Genomic DNA, 19191 nt, shown 5'->3' on the forward strand with positions numbered 1-19191 from the left:
CAAGTGCCCTTTTACAAAGATGATGATGATCATGCAATGCAAAGGGGAAGCATGACAGGAAAGGGAGGCCGATGTCAAAGACAAATGCGAAAACTTGTCTTTGACAAGAAAGGGTAGGAACCTCCTCTCAACCTGGATATCAATGCCCAAGAGGAAGACGAATCTAATGTTGGTCTTTGAGTGGTGCCAAGCACCATAAAGAAAGGTGTGGATGAAGCACCCCAGTTGGAGAAGCTACCGCTGTGAGAGCATCAAGAAATGTCACAAGACTGGCCTTGGGAGAAAAAGCCTCCATGCTCGTAGAAGAGCAAGTCTCCAAGAAAGATAAACCACAAAGAAACAATGAGCTTTCTCTATCTCTATCCCAAGCAGGACCGGTACAAACCTCATATTGGTCTTGGACAAAAATACAAAACCCTACAAAAGAGATTAGAATTTGCAAAACAAAGGTCATAGTGAGATGCTTCAAAGCAAAAGCAAAGCTAAAAGAAAGTGAATGAGTATATGAATGAGTGAGTGCAGCAAAAGGCAAAGGAAATAAAGCCTAAGGACAAAGTAACCTATGGGCGTAGCTCATTGCCTAAAGAACTAAGAGTGCTAAGCATTATAAGACCAATGTAGAGTACCCTAAGGGCGCTAGCCTAAGTGTCTAGCCACCATCGTTCACGGCCATCAATAGGTCTCTGCCAATGAAACTCATGTCGAGGTGGAAAAATACTCCTAGATGGGGATGTAAGAGTAGACCCCACAATGGATGCATAAAGCACAATGGGTAAGGAATTAGCAAACCAGTCGCTTAATCCTTCAAGAGTACTAAAAGACAAAAGATGCCACATGTCCAGTGAGCACATGAGGTAGTAGCAGGTGGCATAGCTCCACTCAACTATCCAGAGGAAATGGATGTAGTCAGGGCCCACTATGGTTCGTGTGCCACATGTCCAGTGAGCACATGAGGTAGTAGCAGGTGGCATAGCTCCACTCAACTATCCAGAGGCAATGGATATAGCCATGGCCCACTGTGGTTTCTTAGCTAAGAGACCCTAAACCTTAGTACACTCTTCAACTACATGGCTTGATCTCTGCAAAACCTATTCTTTTTAGGGAGTTGTTACCAAATGGGTTTTGTTTCTATCTAAAAAAGAGGTTTCACCCTTGTTTTTGAGTTGCTTTTACATCTTGAGAGTTCTAGCCACCTTCGATTTTTCCTTGTGAAGAAGAGGCAATCAAACCCCTTGCTAAATAAGAATGTGAAGAGGACGACTTTTAGACTTCATCATATAGCCTTGCATAACACAAGAACTGACATTTAAGTTCATTGAAGGTCAGCAATCAGGACAATGAATTGATATGCTTGATAAAATCGAAGTACTTTTTAGGCAGCTTGTTTAAAAAGAATATAACTTGATTATCATCTGACTTCAGTGAGCCAGTGGCAACAAAATTGGCAAGTAATTTCTTATATTCAGCTAGCTTGACTTTTAAGTCATTCCCTTTAAAAAAATCTTGAATCTCAAAGTCAAGTTTAATACATCAAGTCAATCTCTTGACACATAGCAGCCAAGGCAATGACTCCAACGCTCAAATGCGAGGGGAAAGTGTTGTAACTGAGAATGGAACTCCCGTAGCAATCTCTAAATTAACTCAACATTGACACAACATTTCAAGCTCTCCATTGATGGATATAATCAAGGTGAGTATCGACAATCTGGTTTAGGCTCTTGACCAATGACTAGGTTCGAACGACCCTGGGATTCAAGCACTTGTTGCATAAAGTTAGACCAAGTGGTGAAATTTGACTCATTAAAACTAGGCTAATCCATGAAGGCATTCTTGGCTGTGGCGACAAGAGTGGTAATATTGAATAAGAAATAGAGTGGGTAAGGTGAGGGAGTGGAGTGTGAAGATATGCTAGGGTTTGCACTGAGAAAACACAACATGTATGACCAAGAATGAAACACAAAGACTTAGATAGAGACAAGCAAAACTCGAACCCTAAACACACAACGCAAAACACAAACACAAAACTCAAACACAAAGACAAGCGCAGAGAGAAGAAACTCTGAAGTCAAAGAATGTTGTAAATGAATGTAAGAGTATACAAAATGCCGAAGGACAAAGCAATGGAATGTCTAAGAGTGCGTCCATCATAGACAGATCCCAAGTGTTGTGACCGCCAATTAGAGTGCGGAAGACGAGGAAAACACCAAATGTTGATCACCAGAGTTAGGAGACTTAGACAATGGCTGTGGATAATGCCTATCAATGTGAGCAGCAACAGAAAGCTGCAAATGCAGCAATGATGCAGCCGCGAGGAAGATGGAGATGGTCACTAGCTGCCGCCAAGTGAAGAGAGGAGTCAATATCAACAGCAAAAGGACGCCTGGAGCTGGGAAGGGCTGCCACCAACTATCGCCTCGCTGATGGAGTGTCAAACGTAGGTAGGAGGAGACCGTCCATGAGCTTGCGATAGAAAATGGATCAAACACAATAGAGGAGTGAGAACCTGCACAAACGGAGATGATCCTGAATGGTGGACAGCCTATCTATTTATAGATGTTGAAGGATGCCCTAAAATTTAGGGATTTGGGAAACAACCGCAAGCCACGTACCAATTTTGTGTTTTTCACTAATTAACTGTGTTTTGGGGCTGTTTAAAAATGCTAATCAGCTATGAAGTGTGCTTTAGCTTAACACCCCCTTTTAGGCCCAAAACTAAACCGAAAAGGAAAGGCTTGGAATGTTTACCCCAAGATATCCCACCCCAAAGCAGCCAGGGCATTGAACAAAAGATATACAACTGCCCAATGGCCTACCAAGACTACAGAGGCGATAGTTATCTTATAAAGGGAGTCCAAGTAGTCACCCCAGAGAGCACAAGGCATTGGACAAAGGGTGCTCGTTGGCTACTCAATGACCTGCCAAGCCCTACAAGGGCAGATGGAACCACATTGAACTTTTTTTTTTTTGGAAAGTTAATTTTATGGGTGGTGGCCAATTAAGTAACAGTAACCCAGAAGACGTGAGTAGGGATGGTACATCCAACACACCATAAAATAGCACAAGTTTACCCATCCACCCAAGGATGTCAATGGTGAGAGAAAGGTGATGAAGTATGATGCAAAGAAGGATGGTGGTTTAATCCATCAGTGCCTAGGATCCGTCCAATGGTACTTTACACAATGGGATGCATAGTATGCTATATGCTAAAGAATGCTCAAGCAATAGAGGTGCTACTTGGACAATGTTTCTCGTGGGAAAATTGTTCACTTACCCAAGCGCCCTTTACAACGATAATGAAATCATACAATGCAAAGGAGAAGGTACAATGGGGGGACACTAGGGGGACGCTAGGGGGGAGGGCAAGGCCGATGTCGAAGACAAGTGCCAAAACCTATAGAATACCAAGAAGGGGAGAAACCCCCTCTCAACCTAGATGTCGATACCAAAGAAGAAAGAGGAGCCCGATGATGTCGAGCTTCGTGTGGTGCCAAGAACCTTGTGAATGAAAATGATGAAGCATCCTTGTTGGGAGAGGAAGAATAAAAGTCATCACTATGAGAGCATCAAGAGAGATTCTGCATGATCCACCACGAGAGGGAAAGCCTTCACACTGGTAGAAGTGCAAAACTCCAAGTAGATGGAACCATGAAAGAAATGGTACACAGCTCATGTCTCCAACTTAAGCAAGACTAGTGCAAACTTGCATGTAAGCTCTACACTGAAAGACAAAGCCCTATAAAAGAGATCAAAATCTGCAAGCACAAAGGTAAATAGTAAGATGCTCCAAAAAACAAAATTGAAAATAAAGGAAAGCAAAGCTAAGTGCAATCCAATGAGTATGTAAGTATGCAGTGGAAGTCTAAAAAGAAAAAGGCTAAGTGTGTGGCCACCATTGCTTATGGCGAGATGGGAAAGTGGTCCAAGAAGGTACAATGGATGCCCTAGGAATGGATATGTAAAGTGCAATAGGGGAGCCACTAGCAGACTAATCAGCTAATCCTTTAGTAGTGAAGAAAATAGGTTGCTAAGTCTGTTCGCATGCCACATGTCCAATAGCCACTTGGGTAGATGGAGCAAAGGGTGTGGTGGCAGGAGCCATAACTCCACTGGACTAGCAAACTAGAGGGGAGGCAATCGCAGCAATCTACTATGGTTTTCTAGGTGGAAGACCCTAGCCTTGGTACAACACTCCTTGTCCACATGGCCTGACCTAAGGCAATGTACAAAACCTATGTTTCTTAGGACTTTGCTACCAAAGGAGTTGTGTTTCTTTGGTTCCATCAGAGGCAGGGGATCATCCTTGTTTTGGCTTGCCTTTGCATCGTGTGAGTTCTTGCCACTATTGGTTTTCCCTCCTGAAGAAGATGCAACCAATTCTCACCCCTCTAAGTAAGGCTGTGTGGAGGATTTCTTGTGGACTTGATCATTTAGCCTTACATAACGCAAGAACTAGCACTCAAACTCATAGAAAGTCAACAATCTAGGTAGTGAAATAACGTGATGGATAAAATGAAAGTATATGGCAGACAAAGAAGAGTGTGACCTAATCGTCACCTGACTTCACAAAGCTAGTAGTGGCAAACTCGGTGAATAACCGCTAATACTCAGCTAGCTTGACTTTTAGATGATCTTCTTCCTTAATGAAGAACTCCTAAAGCTCAAAATCAAGATTAATACGTTGAGTGCAATCTTTACTGCATAGCGGTCAATGAGATGACTCCAACGCTTAGATGCGAGGGGAAAATACTACAACCAAGAGTAGAATTTAAGAAGCAACCCCTTCATTAACTCAACATTGGTTGCAGCATTGCGATCTCATCATTGACGAATGTGATCATCAGGGTGAGCTAATCGAAGGTCCAACAAAGGCTCAATACCAACGACGAGGTCTCAAAGACCCTGAGATACAAACACTTGTTGTATGAAGTTTGACCAAGTGGTGAAATTCAACCCGTTAAAACAAGTCTTATTTGTGAAGGCATTCTTAGCTATTACAAAAAGAGTGGCAGTGCTAGGAGACGAGATGGAAGATTCAAACCCTAGTGTGCTTTGAGCGGAAGTGGAGTGTAATCCAAGATTTTGGAATGAAGATGTGAGGAGATCAAAATATAGAGAGGATAGTGGGTGGGGTGGTAGCGAGTTAAGAAATGTGGTTTACTTGCCCAAATGAAACAAATAGTAAAGATATACCTAATGAAGAGTATATACTTCAAGAGTCTCCTCTATTAAAGTTAACATACTAAAAATCATCCAAATCCTACAAAACAAAATAAGAAACAGAAGAGGGTTTCAGTTCATGCAACTCAAAAGGGTTATACGAACCCGACATAAGAGATAAAAGAGATGGATTGCCAAACACGCCGAATGTCATGGCCCTTCCAAGATCAAAGAGATAGCCAGTCTCACCAATTGGTGCAAACAAAGTAGTAGCACTCATTGGAGGGGTGTAAACTGAACTATACGTAATGCACAAGTACTCCTCAAACTCTTCCTCTATAAGATGACCAAAATGTGAAGAAGAAGATGGTAAAGGTGAAGGTGTGTATCTCCTCCTCAAGACCATAATGCCTTCTCCAAGCCTCCAATGACGGAGAAGCCTAATAGGGCATCATAGAATACCTAGAAGAAGGTGTTTGAGACATAATGAGTCAGAATCGAATCGCATGTGTATCTCGCACAAAGATAGCCTTCACAATTACCGCAAGATACTCTTTAGAAGAGCACCGGCTTTGATGCCATGTAAGGATATGCTAGGGTTTACACTGAGGAAACAAAGCATGTACAACCAAGACTGAAACACAAAGACTCAGACAAAGTCGAAAACTCAAACCCTAAATGCAAAACGCAAAACGCAAACGCAAAACTAAAAACTCAAACACAAAGACAAACAAAGAGAGAAGAAACTATAAAGTGAATGAATGTTGTAAATGAATGTAAGGGTGTACAGAATACCCAAGGATAGAGCAATGGAGTGTAGGAGAGTGACATCCACCAAAGATGGATCCCAAGTGCTGTGACCACTAATTCAAGTGCGGAAGACAAGGAAAACACCAAACATTGGCCATATTGTCTCCTTAGGGCCTCCAATGATGGGAGAAGCTTGACAAGACAAAGTAGACCCAAGAAGGAGTCATCTCAAACATTGTGTATTGATTACATGCTGTTCATGTATCTTGCATAAAAACAAGCTCTCCACGATAGCCACAAGATACTCTTAACAAGAGCACCAACTTTGATACCATGTGAAGATAAGCTAGGATTTGCACTACGAAAACACAAAATGTATGAACTTGATTAAAACACAATAACTCAAAAATCTAAGCGCAAAACACAAAAATGCAAAAATACAAATACGAACAAAAGAAAAAAGAAAACTCTGAAGTGAACAAATCAATGTTGTAAATGAAGAAAAAGGTGTACAGAATGCTCAAAGGCAAAGCAATGAATGTAATCGAAGTGTAACATCCACCGAATGTCAAATCCCAAGTGCTATAACCACCAACGGAGCTAAGAATGCTAAAGATGAAAGGGCAACAGGCCGGTCAGGAGGCTAAAATTTGGTAAACACTATAGTATATCACCCATCAAAGATTGAAAACTAGTCACCATAGTTGTAGACAACAGGGCAATAGGAAGAGTGATGTGCACTGCTGTAGGGCGGCTTGCACAACAGCAAGACATAGGATGTCTACTAATGCTTGAACGTTGGCATGGCAATATGGACAGGCTTGTAGCAAAACATAGATGTCTAGGTCCTAGCAGTAGAGCAGCAGCAGTAGAATGGATGCCAAGTGTTGTAGATGATGTGGTTGCACTCGATGATGGACAGCAAATGGATGACAGCTGAAGGCTAAAAACAAGACAACAATAGCCACAGAGGATATGTGGAATGATGTAACCTACAAAAAAGGATGGGCTGAATGGTAGGCAGTCTGTCTATATGTATATATACAAAATGATCCTCCCAAATTAGCATTTTTCTTATGGGACACAAAAACTCTCTAGGATTGCACACCGGTTAATAAAACTTTTGGTAATTTACATGTTCTAGGGTTGTTATAGAGAGCCAACCAGTTTTGATAATACCATGGCAAGCCATCCACCTGATGAAGGTCAATAAGGAATGGACAAGGAATAGACAATACCACTAGGCTACCTAGCCATAGAGATTATTAAAGAGTAAATGAGTAGAAATGCAACTATCAACGTCTCCAAGACATGAAAGCAACAAAAAATAGCAATAGCAGCAAAGTCCAAGATTCAAGACTTTTGATACCATATGAGAATGCACAAATGAACTAAAGCAAGAAAATGGAAAGCATATACACTTAACCAATGAACAATGAGAGAACAACAAAAGAACTCAAAGAATGAACAATGAATAAGCAATGAGATTCCTAAAGAGAAGCATGACATGTAAAGTATAATCCTACACAACTACCAACACATGGAATGACCATAAATACCTCCAATTTTCCTCTCTATAAGTGAATGAGACATCGTATATAGACCTTAGTTTGACACTTGAGCCAACATGCCAATCCAAATTGAGTCGTCTAACTGCCCATAAAGACATCCACCCTAGAGACAAATGAAGTGCCCTAAAACCTATAAAATGTGCGCTACGAACAACATTAAGGCTAGAGGAAGCTTTTATCTTATTCATGGCCATCATACTTGGTTCACCAAAGTACAACTTCACTAAAGATTTTCTTGGTAACAAGAGATACTTCTCAAGCAACATGATGTTCAATCTTTCACTGAGGGATATGCTACAACTATCACACATGGACACTATAAAAGTTATTTAACATGTCCCTAAACTAGAAAGTCTCAACATCTCTAGATACCAAAACTCAGACATGTAATAATGCATAATCTAGTTTGTAAACACCTAGTTTTGAAATTAAAGCCATACCCAAAGCTATGTGCAAATATCCATTGCATGCTCACTACAAAAGATACTTTTGACTACCAAACGTCGGTTTGGATATCCCCTCATTATGTTGAAAACAACAAAAGATTATTTCAAAGGAGGGAGCGTACGCCCACTAAAAAAATACTTTTTGCTACAAAAAACTGGTTTTCAATTCCCTCATTATGTTCAAATTAATTAAAAATCACTTCAAAGGAGAGAACCCTCCATACCTGCATTTTGTTCAATTGTCCCCATAAGCAACACTAAAAGCACCTACAATAAACTATTCCATGTCATTCTCTTGCAATCAACAATATTATAGTATATACTATAAGAGTTATCATGGTGTAAGACTATGGTCTATAAAGACTCTTTGCTACTAGCCCCAATCAATAATTTTTTCATACTCTTAACTCCATAAGAGCCACAAAATGCAATTTTAATTGGCCAACTATGAAGAGAAAGAATAACAACAAAATAATGAACATGAAAAGCACAATGATTCTCAAGCCCAAAACTGAATTAAAAAGTTACTTAATATTTTAAGTATGTGTGTGCACGCACGCACATATAAACAAACAACATTGTATGCACATATATACATACATATGTAGCCATACTCATTATTTAATATTTATTTGCTTCATGAAACCACTCTCCAACCTAAAATTAAGTTAAAAAGTTCTAATTTCAATGGACATAATGGAGTATAAATATCAAGAGAATTTTTATAAATAAACACACAAAATACACATACAAATCTACGTTGTGCGTGCACATGTTTGAATATTTAAATATTTTCTATGATGTGCTACTAAGTTTGCATATTTAAAATTATTCTATTGCATAACATCATGTTAATTTTGTTGTACAAGAATAGCTTCAATCACAAGGATTATTTAATTTGTAAACACATATATGTTCAAAATCACAATGTGTACATGTAAATTTGAATGTTTTCTAACTATCTATATATTACGTATAAATATTTACATTCAACTATAATACTATATTTCGTATAATATCATTAAAACATAATCTATTAAACCACAAGTCTTGTAACATAAATCAAGTATTTTTTTCCTTTTACTTTTAACAAATGAGAGTTGCACATTATGACTAAGTCTCAAATATAACTAAAAGAATGATTTTTAATATTCAAATACAATTGAGTAGATTTTTGCCTCTACTTCTCACATTTAACTTATTGTACCAAATAATCACATAATTATTATACTAGTTATTCGCACCTTTTGCAAATGAGTATATAAGAATGTTTTTAATTTCAAGTGCTTTTGCACCATGTATGTAAGTTGAAATGTCTATTCTAACATTCTCTAAAGAATTAACTAAGAAAGTTTACACATATTAATGTGTAGTACAACATTTTAAAAGTGTAACGTAAAATACCTTTCATTATTTAGTTCGTGAATCTTCAACATTGATTTTTTATAATTTTATATTTAATATTGATTATATTTTTTATTAAACAAATGACTTATTAATATAGAAATGATTTTAAAAACGTATAATACTACATATTAAAACCTCCTAAAAAATATATGCTATATAGATAAGGATTTTTATTGTTATTCATTTTACTTAAAACTCTTGTTATCCATGAGACTTTTAAAATGGATATTAATATTACTTTTAAAATTGATATGTATATTATTTACATATTTAATGCATGTTGTACTTCATAATGCTAATATTATTCTTTCACCATGTATTGTAGTAAATAAAAAGTATTTAATATATTCTCCAAGAAAATATATGAATTGGATTTTTCATGATTTTAACTTGCTTAAAATTTATATGATTAAAAGTATTTGTAAAATCAATATAGATACATCAATTTTCTTGATATTTTTTTTAAAAAATAAAATTTATAATGCAAAAACTAAAATTATTTATAAACTTTCAAATATTAATTTACTTTTAAGTTATGTGATATTAATATTGATCGAATGAATATATGATTACTAAACTCAAAAAGATTATAAAATATGTAATGATTAATATTAAAATATTTTTAAAAGATTTAAGCTTAATTTTTATTGTTATAATGATTTACCAGTATTTCACTAGATAGTACTAGATATACTTTATAAAAACAAATATATCAAATGATACAACAATTACCATTAAGAAGAATCACCTATCAAATCATAACTCTTAATACTTTTTTATTAACAGTAACAATAAGATTTCACTTATGATAATAACATACTAACAAAATAATTAATAATATGAATTTTATTTACAATATCAAAGTTTTTTATTATTATCATTAATAATATAAGTTTATACTAAAATATCATATTTAAATAATTCAATATGTAAAATTTTAAAAATATTCATTAACTATTATATTACATTTAATTATAAGTATAGAAAATATTTGTTCATAATATTCTAAATCAAAAAAAAAATTACTTTATATTATCAATTGTATTTGAACTCAAAAACAAATTCATAAACATAAACTACTTTAACTTTTTATTATTACATAAGATAATTTAAGTTTTTTATTATTTTTATGTCTATTTTATATATGCTTGACTAGATTTAATATTTGAGGCTACCAATAGTCTCAAGAGATTAGCTCTATTGTTTTATTCAAAAGGTGAATCCACCTCAAAATGTCACATAGTTGAAATGCTTTGCGTTGTTTAGAGTTTATATAAATAAGGCAATCGAGATGGTATAAAATAGATCTCAATAATCAAGCAAGCCTTCTATTTCTTAAAAATCTTCAACAATTGTATACTCTTCTTGAAATATTTTGCTTAATATCATGGATACTCTTCTTGAAATATTTTACTTGATATCATGGGTAATACAATTCTTCGAAAGAAATTTATATACTTGTAAAAGAAATGTAAAATATTCTAAAACTTTACTTATTATTATGCAAGTGTATGAATGGATCTACGTATATCAATATAAGAGCCACAATTAAATTTTGCTCAAGTTTAAAAAGCCTTCTCTACATCCAAGTTTTACATAATTTTATACTTTTCTATTAATTATATGAGTATCGCATTTATCTTAAAATAATCTTTAATAAAGATTCGATAAAAGTTTGCATGTCCAAAGAAGCAATATATATCTCGAACTAATCTTGGTATCCACAATTCAATAATAATCTTTACCTTTTTCTTCATTAAGATTCTAAATTAAGAGCAAATATATTGAAGAAATTTCACTTTCAATTGATGAAATGTGCATTTTTTCAATTAAGCATATTAGCTCTAATCATGTAACTTATTAAAAACCAACCGCACATAATACTCTATTTTTTTATTATTTAAAAATAAAATATTAGCCCTTTTTAATTTAGCATACCAACCTTTTTCACGTAACTTATTAAAAACCAACCGCACATAATACTCCTTTTTGAATTATTAAAATATATATTTAAATAAAATATAAATATAATCCCACAATCTATAAATACTCAAATAATAATATTTATTAAAAGTAAAAAAATTACTATGCCATTTATAAGATTAAATAATATGATGATATATTTTAAAAGCCCTCTCTGTAAAATATATTTTAACTAAATTTTAAGCTCAACGAAGTTTACTTTTTGTAAATATCTTTTATCTTTTAAGTCATTCTAAGAGTTTTTTATTTAAAAAAGTGGATAATGATTCTTAATGCTTATCTTGTTGAGTCCTTCGTAATTAACACATATACAAAGAGGATCATACTTTTTCTTGACAAATAATATAAGAGGTTTTTTCAATGATTGAGTATTGTGTAAAATCCTTAACTAAGTATTGTGTAAAGCCCTTAGCTAGATTTTCATCAATATAATTTCATAATGTCATCAATTCATCTTGAGAAAGCTTATAAATTCAACCCTTTGTTGAGCTTCTTTTACAACTCAATAAAACAATCATTTAAGGTCCATGCTCAAAAAGGATATGTATTTTCTTTTTTTTCAAAAGAAACTTAATAATCATAGTATTGGAGTTAAGCTTACATATCTTTATAAATCACTAATTTAACCAATAAAGCATATACTGAAAAACTAAATCTTTTCGTCATTACTCTCATAAATACTTTGTCCCAACACATGTTTTTACATTATCTTTTAATAAATTATATTAGCTTTTGTTAAACTTTTAGAGTTTTCCAATGGTTATTAAGATTGTATAGATTAAGCCAAGACCAACGACGACTAAATTGTTTATTAAGATTGTATAGATTAAGCAAATTCTCTTGATTTTAAATTTACAAGATAAATTTCGTATATGTCATTACTTAAAGCAAAATGATAATCATGTATATCTTTTAAATCTTGTCTAAAGTTGAAAGATCTTGCATATACTTTACAAGATTTAGGTCAAACTCATCCACTGATTTTCAATATCAAATATTCATAAAGCTTGATCACAAGTCTACCTTACAACTATAAGAAACATTTCAATCTCAATTTGACAATCATTCTTGGAGTGCTTTGCCTACCCTATTAAAGAGTCTAAACTATTCTATCAAATCTCTACTATTAGTTAAGAGGAGGTCGGGGGCTGCTGCCACGTGGCAGCCCCCGACCTCCCCTTAACTTTATCGCGGGGTTGCCAAACGTCCAATACCCCCTCACCACGAAAAGGGCGCCAATTTGACAGTCTCTCCAGTCAACTTGAAGCCCCCACCTCAAGTTGCGTCCTGACATTCTTCTTCTTCTTCTTCTTCTTCTTTTTCTTCTCCTTCGACGCTGTTACCATGTTTCCGCAGCACAAAGCAGTGAAAAATGGAAAAAAGGGAAATAGCAAAAAGGCGCATGATAAAAGCAGAAAAAGGCACCTTGACAGGTAGCCAATCCCTGAAAAATTCAAATATTCAAACACGACCCTCAAAGAGCTTCGATGCCAGCCCGAGGCAACAAAAGAATTAAAATGCAGAAGCGCCCCCGAATCTTTGTAAAAGAGTGCCAGGCTCACTCTTGTGCCTAGTGTATGCATTAGCCGTGAATAGGATAAATTAGAATGGTGGAAAATGGGAAAAAGGGCCCAGGCTACAGCCGACCATGTAAAAGAGGGAAAAGGGAATGACCGCCCAAAAAAGATTTAGGGCTTTGTATATAAAGTTGAAAAGTGAATGAGAAGCTCATTCTTTGGTGTGTGGCAAAAAGAGTCTTCTTCCTCTCTTCTTCTCCTTCTTGCTTGTGTGTGCTCTTGAGAGAGGGAGTGTGAGTGTGAGGGAGTGTGTGTGTAAGAGTAAGGGATCAAGAGGGTAAAGCTCTTCACCATCTCCTCTTTTCTTCTTCTCTTCTCCTCTCTTCTCTTCTCTTGCGCACGCGCCTATGGAGGATTGAGCTTGGAGATGAAGGAGGCTTGAGGAGGCTTGAAGAATCATGGAGCTACTAGAGTGCAAGAGAGAAAAGGGTACTCGATTGAGCATCAAGGTAAACTCACTACACTTGTAGGATCGACAACGCATCAACTAGGTGAGAGACAGCCATTAGTGCTCGGCTTGGAACGCTTGAATAATAAGCAGTCCGTGGGTCTTGGCGGTTGAGTGAAAGCTTCCACAGGCGCTTCGACATTTTGGGGAGTGACCACACTTGACAAAAGCACACTGGTTGCGCTGCTGGCATACAAGGAGTGATAACGACGGATCCCACAGGATTCCTGCGAGGGTGGAATGCGTCATTGCCGAAGGAGGAGAGCAGTAGCTACTGCGGATAGCCGGGGGTGACATGCGCAAAGGGGATGCAAAAATTAATAAGACTGGACCTGAACATGAAGCAGTTGCGAGGGATGGTGCCCTTAACCTTCCTCAATCTCTCCAACCACCTCTCGGGGGACATCCCAACGGCCGTAGAGGACCTTCAAGCCCTCACCCACCTCGATCTCAACCTCAACAACCTCTCCGCGCGAATCCCTTCATCCCTTGCCAACTGCTCACGCCTTCAATATCTCGACCTCAACAAGAACGTCCTGTCAAACCCGACGGGCTCCTCTTCCTATCTCCCCACCTCCTGCCCCTCCCTCACCCTCCTCGACCTCTCGACCAACCACCTCCCAGGGCCCCTTCCCCAACCTTCAACCGCCTCTCGCCTCTATTTCTTCCAAATGTGAAGCACCTCCCTCTCTGGTCCCCTCCCCTCCTTCACCAACCTCTCCTCCCTTGCCTAGGTCGACCTCCAGAACAACAGCCTTTCCAACTTCCTCCCCCTCGATTAGTCCTCCCTCTGCAAATTCTACTCAAACATTCTCTAACCCCTTGCCCCGCTCCCTCGACAACTGCACCTCCCTCACCCATCTCAACATCGTGACCAATTTCTTCTCTGACATCATCTCTACCTCCTACGGGAATCTCCTCAACCTTACCCTCTTTATTTTCTTCTCCAATGACCTCACTTGCCCCATTCCTTTCTCCATCACCAACTGCACCAAATTGCAAGACCTCGAGAGATCGCGCAATAACCTCACGGGTCCTTTGCCAAGGAGATTCAAAAAGCTCACACAAATTCAATGGCTCACCTTCTCACAGAATATCTACTTACAGGGAAGTCTTCCGAATTCCATAGACAACTGTCAATAGTTGCACCATATATTGGGGGCGCATCCAACACCCCTCAAAAATCGCGCCCGCCCCGATACGAAGTACAGGACGAACCTAAAGGCAGAGCGTTTGGTATCTCTTAAGAGACATTCTTCCTTTGAGTGCTTTGATTACTCTATTAAATAGTCCAAACTACTCAATCAAAATATTCCCCAAGAGACATACCAAGTCCAAGATTTAAATCTATAAGACTTTGTCGATGCATATAAATAATAACATATTATATAAATATATATAAGTAATCATAATAATAGAACTTTCTTTTTAAATATTAAAAAAACTAGTCAATGCTAATTTCGTTTTTCTCTTTTTCTACTTCAATGAAAATAATACTTTCATCTTTAAATATAAGTAAATTAGTTAAAGCCATCATATAAAATAAAACAAGAACTAAACTATATAAGGCCATTGTATTTTTTCTTTGATCCACAACCTAATATAATTAAATACCTTTTTAAATATTAATAAAAAAATATTTTATCATCAAAAGTTTCTAATAAAACTATTAAATATATGTTTAGTATCATCATCATCATCAAAAACTCATGTAAAGTTCTAACCTAAGATAATTTTTTAAAAAATAACTCACACCTATTTTTAAATCTAAGCCACATCTCATAAAATGCTTTGAAAAAAAAATTACAACCTTCATTTGAAACAAGCCCTTGGAGAAAAGATGGAGATCTATTGTGAAAGATGAGCTAGAAGTCACTTAGTTGATAGATAAGTCCTAAGCATTAATGAAAAGAGTAGAGAAATATCATTGTTGGACTACTCTAAGAATAGACCTAACTTAGCTAGAAGCATAACAACCAAAGAAACCTTGAGATGAAAGGACATATGAGACATAAGAAGAATGTTTCTCAAAAGTGTTACAACTATGTAAAACACTTTCAACTTGAATGGAAGCTTAACTTATGCAAAGAGTCATGAACAAATTTCAACCATCTAGACCTACCTTGCCACTCATATGTAATACACCTGACGAAAAGCTATTATGAAAATGAAAGATGCTACAAGCACTAAACACAAGTCTAAAGATCAATTTATATCATCTTACTAAAGGATAAGGCAACTACGAACAATTTAATTCTAAGATCTTTTTCCCCTCTCAAATAAAAATAAAAACATGATTTGCTACTATATGCTACAAAATCAAATTAAGCCAAGCATAAAGACTTGTTTTGTATTATTAATCAACATAATTATAAAAGTACCAATAAAATCAAGTTGAAAAAAATTCCAATTTAGTTATTACAAACATAATTAAATCAATAAACAAAACAATTTGCTATTTATCTGAAACTCTTCTTGTAAAGTATTAATACATCCATAATAAAACTTATTCACAAAACATCTCAAAATAGAAAAGTTATCTATAAGCTTATATTCCTACAATTATTCTTTTCACATTCACATTTCTTTCTATGAAGATATACTCTTCACATTTTTGTCTCCATAAATGATATCTTATGTTCTTTTTTCAACTCAATTCAAAACTCCACATCATATTTAAATCTAACATTCTTATCGAACTTTTTTCCTCCATAAACTTATGTTTGTTTTTCTCATTACTTTACAATTCAATTCAAAACTCTACATGATACATAAACCTAACATCTATTCTGTATAACAATTTTACTCTGATTTAATTTCAATGTCATTTTTTACTCTCATTATAATCCTTCTCTTTGCAAACATCTTTCAAAGTACTTTTTTGAAGTCAAACCTTTTGCACTTTTCTGCCACATTTTCATTTCACAATCTCTATGCATCATTTAGACCACTTAATCTATCCTTTCATACTCATTCTACACATTAGACTACTTATTAAATCAATCTACCCTTTCTTACTCATTATCCTTCTACACAATTGTTTACATAAGATTTCAATAAAGATACATATTTGGAAATCATGTTTTTTCTCCACTCTATTTCTTTTACTTCCTAAAATTCTATTTCTCACTATCTTTAATTTTCTCTTTTCTTCCTTCAATCTATCAACTTTTATCTCCTTTTTTTTCAATTTTCCTTTTCTTCCTTCAATTTATCAATTTATCTCCTCTTTTTTCAAACATCACACACACATTTCATAATAGAGGCATCACATTGACTTCCATATAACATATCTCATAGATACACATTTTACAATCTTTTACTCGTTTTTTAATTTAAGATTAATACTACATAAAGACATAATATCATTTTTCCTAAATACATGTTTTATCTCCTTTTTCTCTTCGTGTATCATTTGCCCAACCTTCTTCATTAACTTACTACAATAATCTCTCACTTACCAAATCTTATCAACGATCACAATATATTTCTCACATTTTGATCAACTCTCTTCTACACATATCTCTTCTCTTTATCATTTCTCAATTATAAAGAATTGATATTGTCTTCATTCAACAAATTGATATTGCCTACATTCAACGAATTGACATTACTTACATTCAACCTACACTTTTATCCATCAATGAATTGTCTATTTTTTCTCTCGTCGCTCAAAAGTCCACTCCTCTTCATCAACTTTCTACCAACTCTCCAATTTCAAAAAAAAAAATTCTATATCCATTATTTAAAAATTTTCTATACTCATTACAAACATTTTTTCGTTTACCAAATCCTCTCAAATGTATATATTGCATGATCACACATTTCTCTTCTTTATTAATTCTCTTCTACAAGACATTGGCAAGATGGTATCCTTCCATTTTCAAAATCAATAAAAAACTCATTAGTCCACTTTTCTTCATCAACTTTCTACCAACTCTTCAATTTCATAAAGAAAGTTTCTATATCCATTATCTAAAAAATTTCTATACCCATTACAAACATTTTTTCATTTACCAAATCCTCTCAAATGTATATATTGCATGATCATACATATCTCTTCTTTACTAATTCTCTTCTATTAGTACGTTGGCAAGATGTTTTTTTTCACCATATTCTTTTCTTCACCCGTTGCTTATTCTCTTTGAATTCATTGCTCTACATCCATCCCAACCTCTTTTTTTCCTTCCATTTTAAAAATCAATAAAAAAACTCATCGTCAAACTTTCACTTTGCACTTGTTAAACAAATTGTTGGTGTCTTTCGTCGGCGCTTTGCACTTGTTAAACAAATTGTTGCTCTCTATCATCCACCTTTTCATCTTTTTTTCCTTACAACAATTCTGACATTCCACTTATCGTTACAACAATCCTGAGGTTCCACTTTCTTTTCATATTGGAACATCACATGTCCCTAGTCAGATAGATGCACAATGACATGCCACCTAACCTAATTACCAATGCGTATTGGCACATCATGTATTCTAATGACTACCTGATAGGTACTTTCCATATCAAATAGATAGTACTTTCTGTCTCAAGATACTATTTCAATAAGTACTTTCCACATCATGATACTAATTTAAAAAGTACTTTCCACATCAGTACATGTATACCAATCAGTATTTAGTTAATCTCCATAGTGGTGAAAGCTTAAACAAGAGCAGCAGAATAAAGGATACATCTTGACCAGAGAGATGGAAATAGAGCTTAAAGAATCCTATAGATTCACTATCAGAGGAGCGTGACTTGAAGACATCAGAAACAACCTAGCCTTAATGTGTATTGGCATATATCTCGGAAAGTCAAGAAAATTTTAGTATGCAAAAGGCAGAGGCATGAACAGAGTTACGGGACCCTAAACGGCAGCAGCAGCAGATGCGAGGGTCAAGGAAAACAGGAAAAAGAAAGAACAGAAAATCATGCAAAACCAGCCAAACGCACACGAACTGAGCGACATATATACAAACATACAAGTGGTACAATAAAAACAAAAACCTGCGGAGAGAAAGGCTTCTGCAAGGAATCTATAAGACGGCCTAAAAAACAGAAAGCCATGCGCAGTAAGACCTAGGCTTTCCTTATCAAGATATAAAACAGAAACCAGAGAGCCATGCACTGTGAGACCTAGGTTTGCCATATCAAGGAAAAATACGCAGACGGACGGACGGAAGAACGGACAGAGAAAAGTCGAGGGCGGGAGGGAGGAGGGAGAGAGAGAGAGAGAGAGAGAGAGAGAGAGAGAGAGAGTTTGCGCACCTAGGAAATTCGAGAAAGAAGATTAACGATGACGAAGATGATGATGGCGATGGTAATGGCTGCCGCTTTTTCCTTTCTGCTGGACACAGGAGGAGAGACTTATGCATGGAGAATAATGACCTGGAAAATGAAAGCTATACACAGCCACACCTAGGTTTTCCATTGGACATGGAGAATACAGAGAGAGAGAGAGAGAGAGAGAGAGAGAGAGAGAGCAGACCTATGCATATGGAAGATATGCAGGAGGAGACTGCTCCTGATGACAAATAATGATGCTGCTTCTGCTGCAGATGGTGAGCTATGGAGACGGCGAGTATGGCGCTTCCTCCCTTCCTGACGTCTGACGCAATCTCCATCGCCAGGAAAATTTCCACCACACATATAAATAATAAGATTTCCCACCCTTTTGCCCGCCCTCCCATTAAACTGTTTTACATGAATAACTATGAAAAAGAGCGCTTTTTTCTTTCTGTTTTTCCTTTTCTTGGGTTGTTACTAAATGAGACGCCGCCTGACTCGCCTTTACTTGGCCATTCACGTCTTCTGGTTTGCTCTGTTTAGTACGTGACAAAGCTTAGCTATGATATTATGATG

At 35.9% G+C, this 19191-nt stretch overlaps 1 protein-coding gene across 4 annotated transcripts in view; it reads right to left on the minus strand.

The window, feature by feature from the left end:
- LOC148019033 (uncharacterized) overlaps positions 1-18983 on the minus strand; it is a 101730-nt gene extending 82747 nt beyond the window's left edge. For 2 of the 4 annotated variants that reach the window (XM_087701580.1, XM_087701576.1), the window contains exons 1-3: positions 18818-18983; positions 18598-18673; positions 8149-8191 (exon numbers count right to left, since the gene is read on the minus strand). In XM_087701580.1, the coding sequence (XP_087557706.1) occupies positions 8149-8173 (25 nt within the window). In that variant the 5' untranslated portion in view covers positions 8174-8191; positions 18598-18673; positions 18818-18983. Of the gene's footprint in view, positions 1-8148; positions 8192-18597; positions 18677-18817 lie in introns of all 4 variants that reach the window. The other 2 variants (XM_087701578.1, XM_087701579.1) reach the window with 2 other exon arrangements.
- Positions 18984-19191: the final 208 nt, after the last annotated feature.

Source organism: Lygodium microphyllum, chromosome 20 (genome assembly GCF_053477565.2).
Source record: "Lygodium microphyllum isolate KBCC chromosome 20, Lygodium_microphyllum_v1.1.10, whole genome shotgun sequence".
Lineage (NCBI taxonomy): Eukaryota > Viridiplantae > Streptophyta > Polypodiopsida > Schizaeales > Lygodiaceae > Lygodium > Lygodium microphyllum.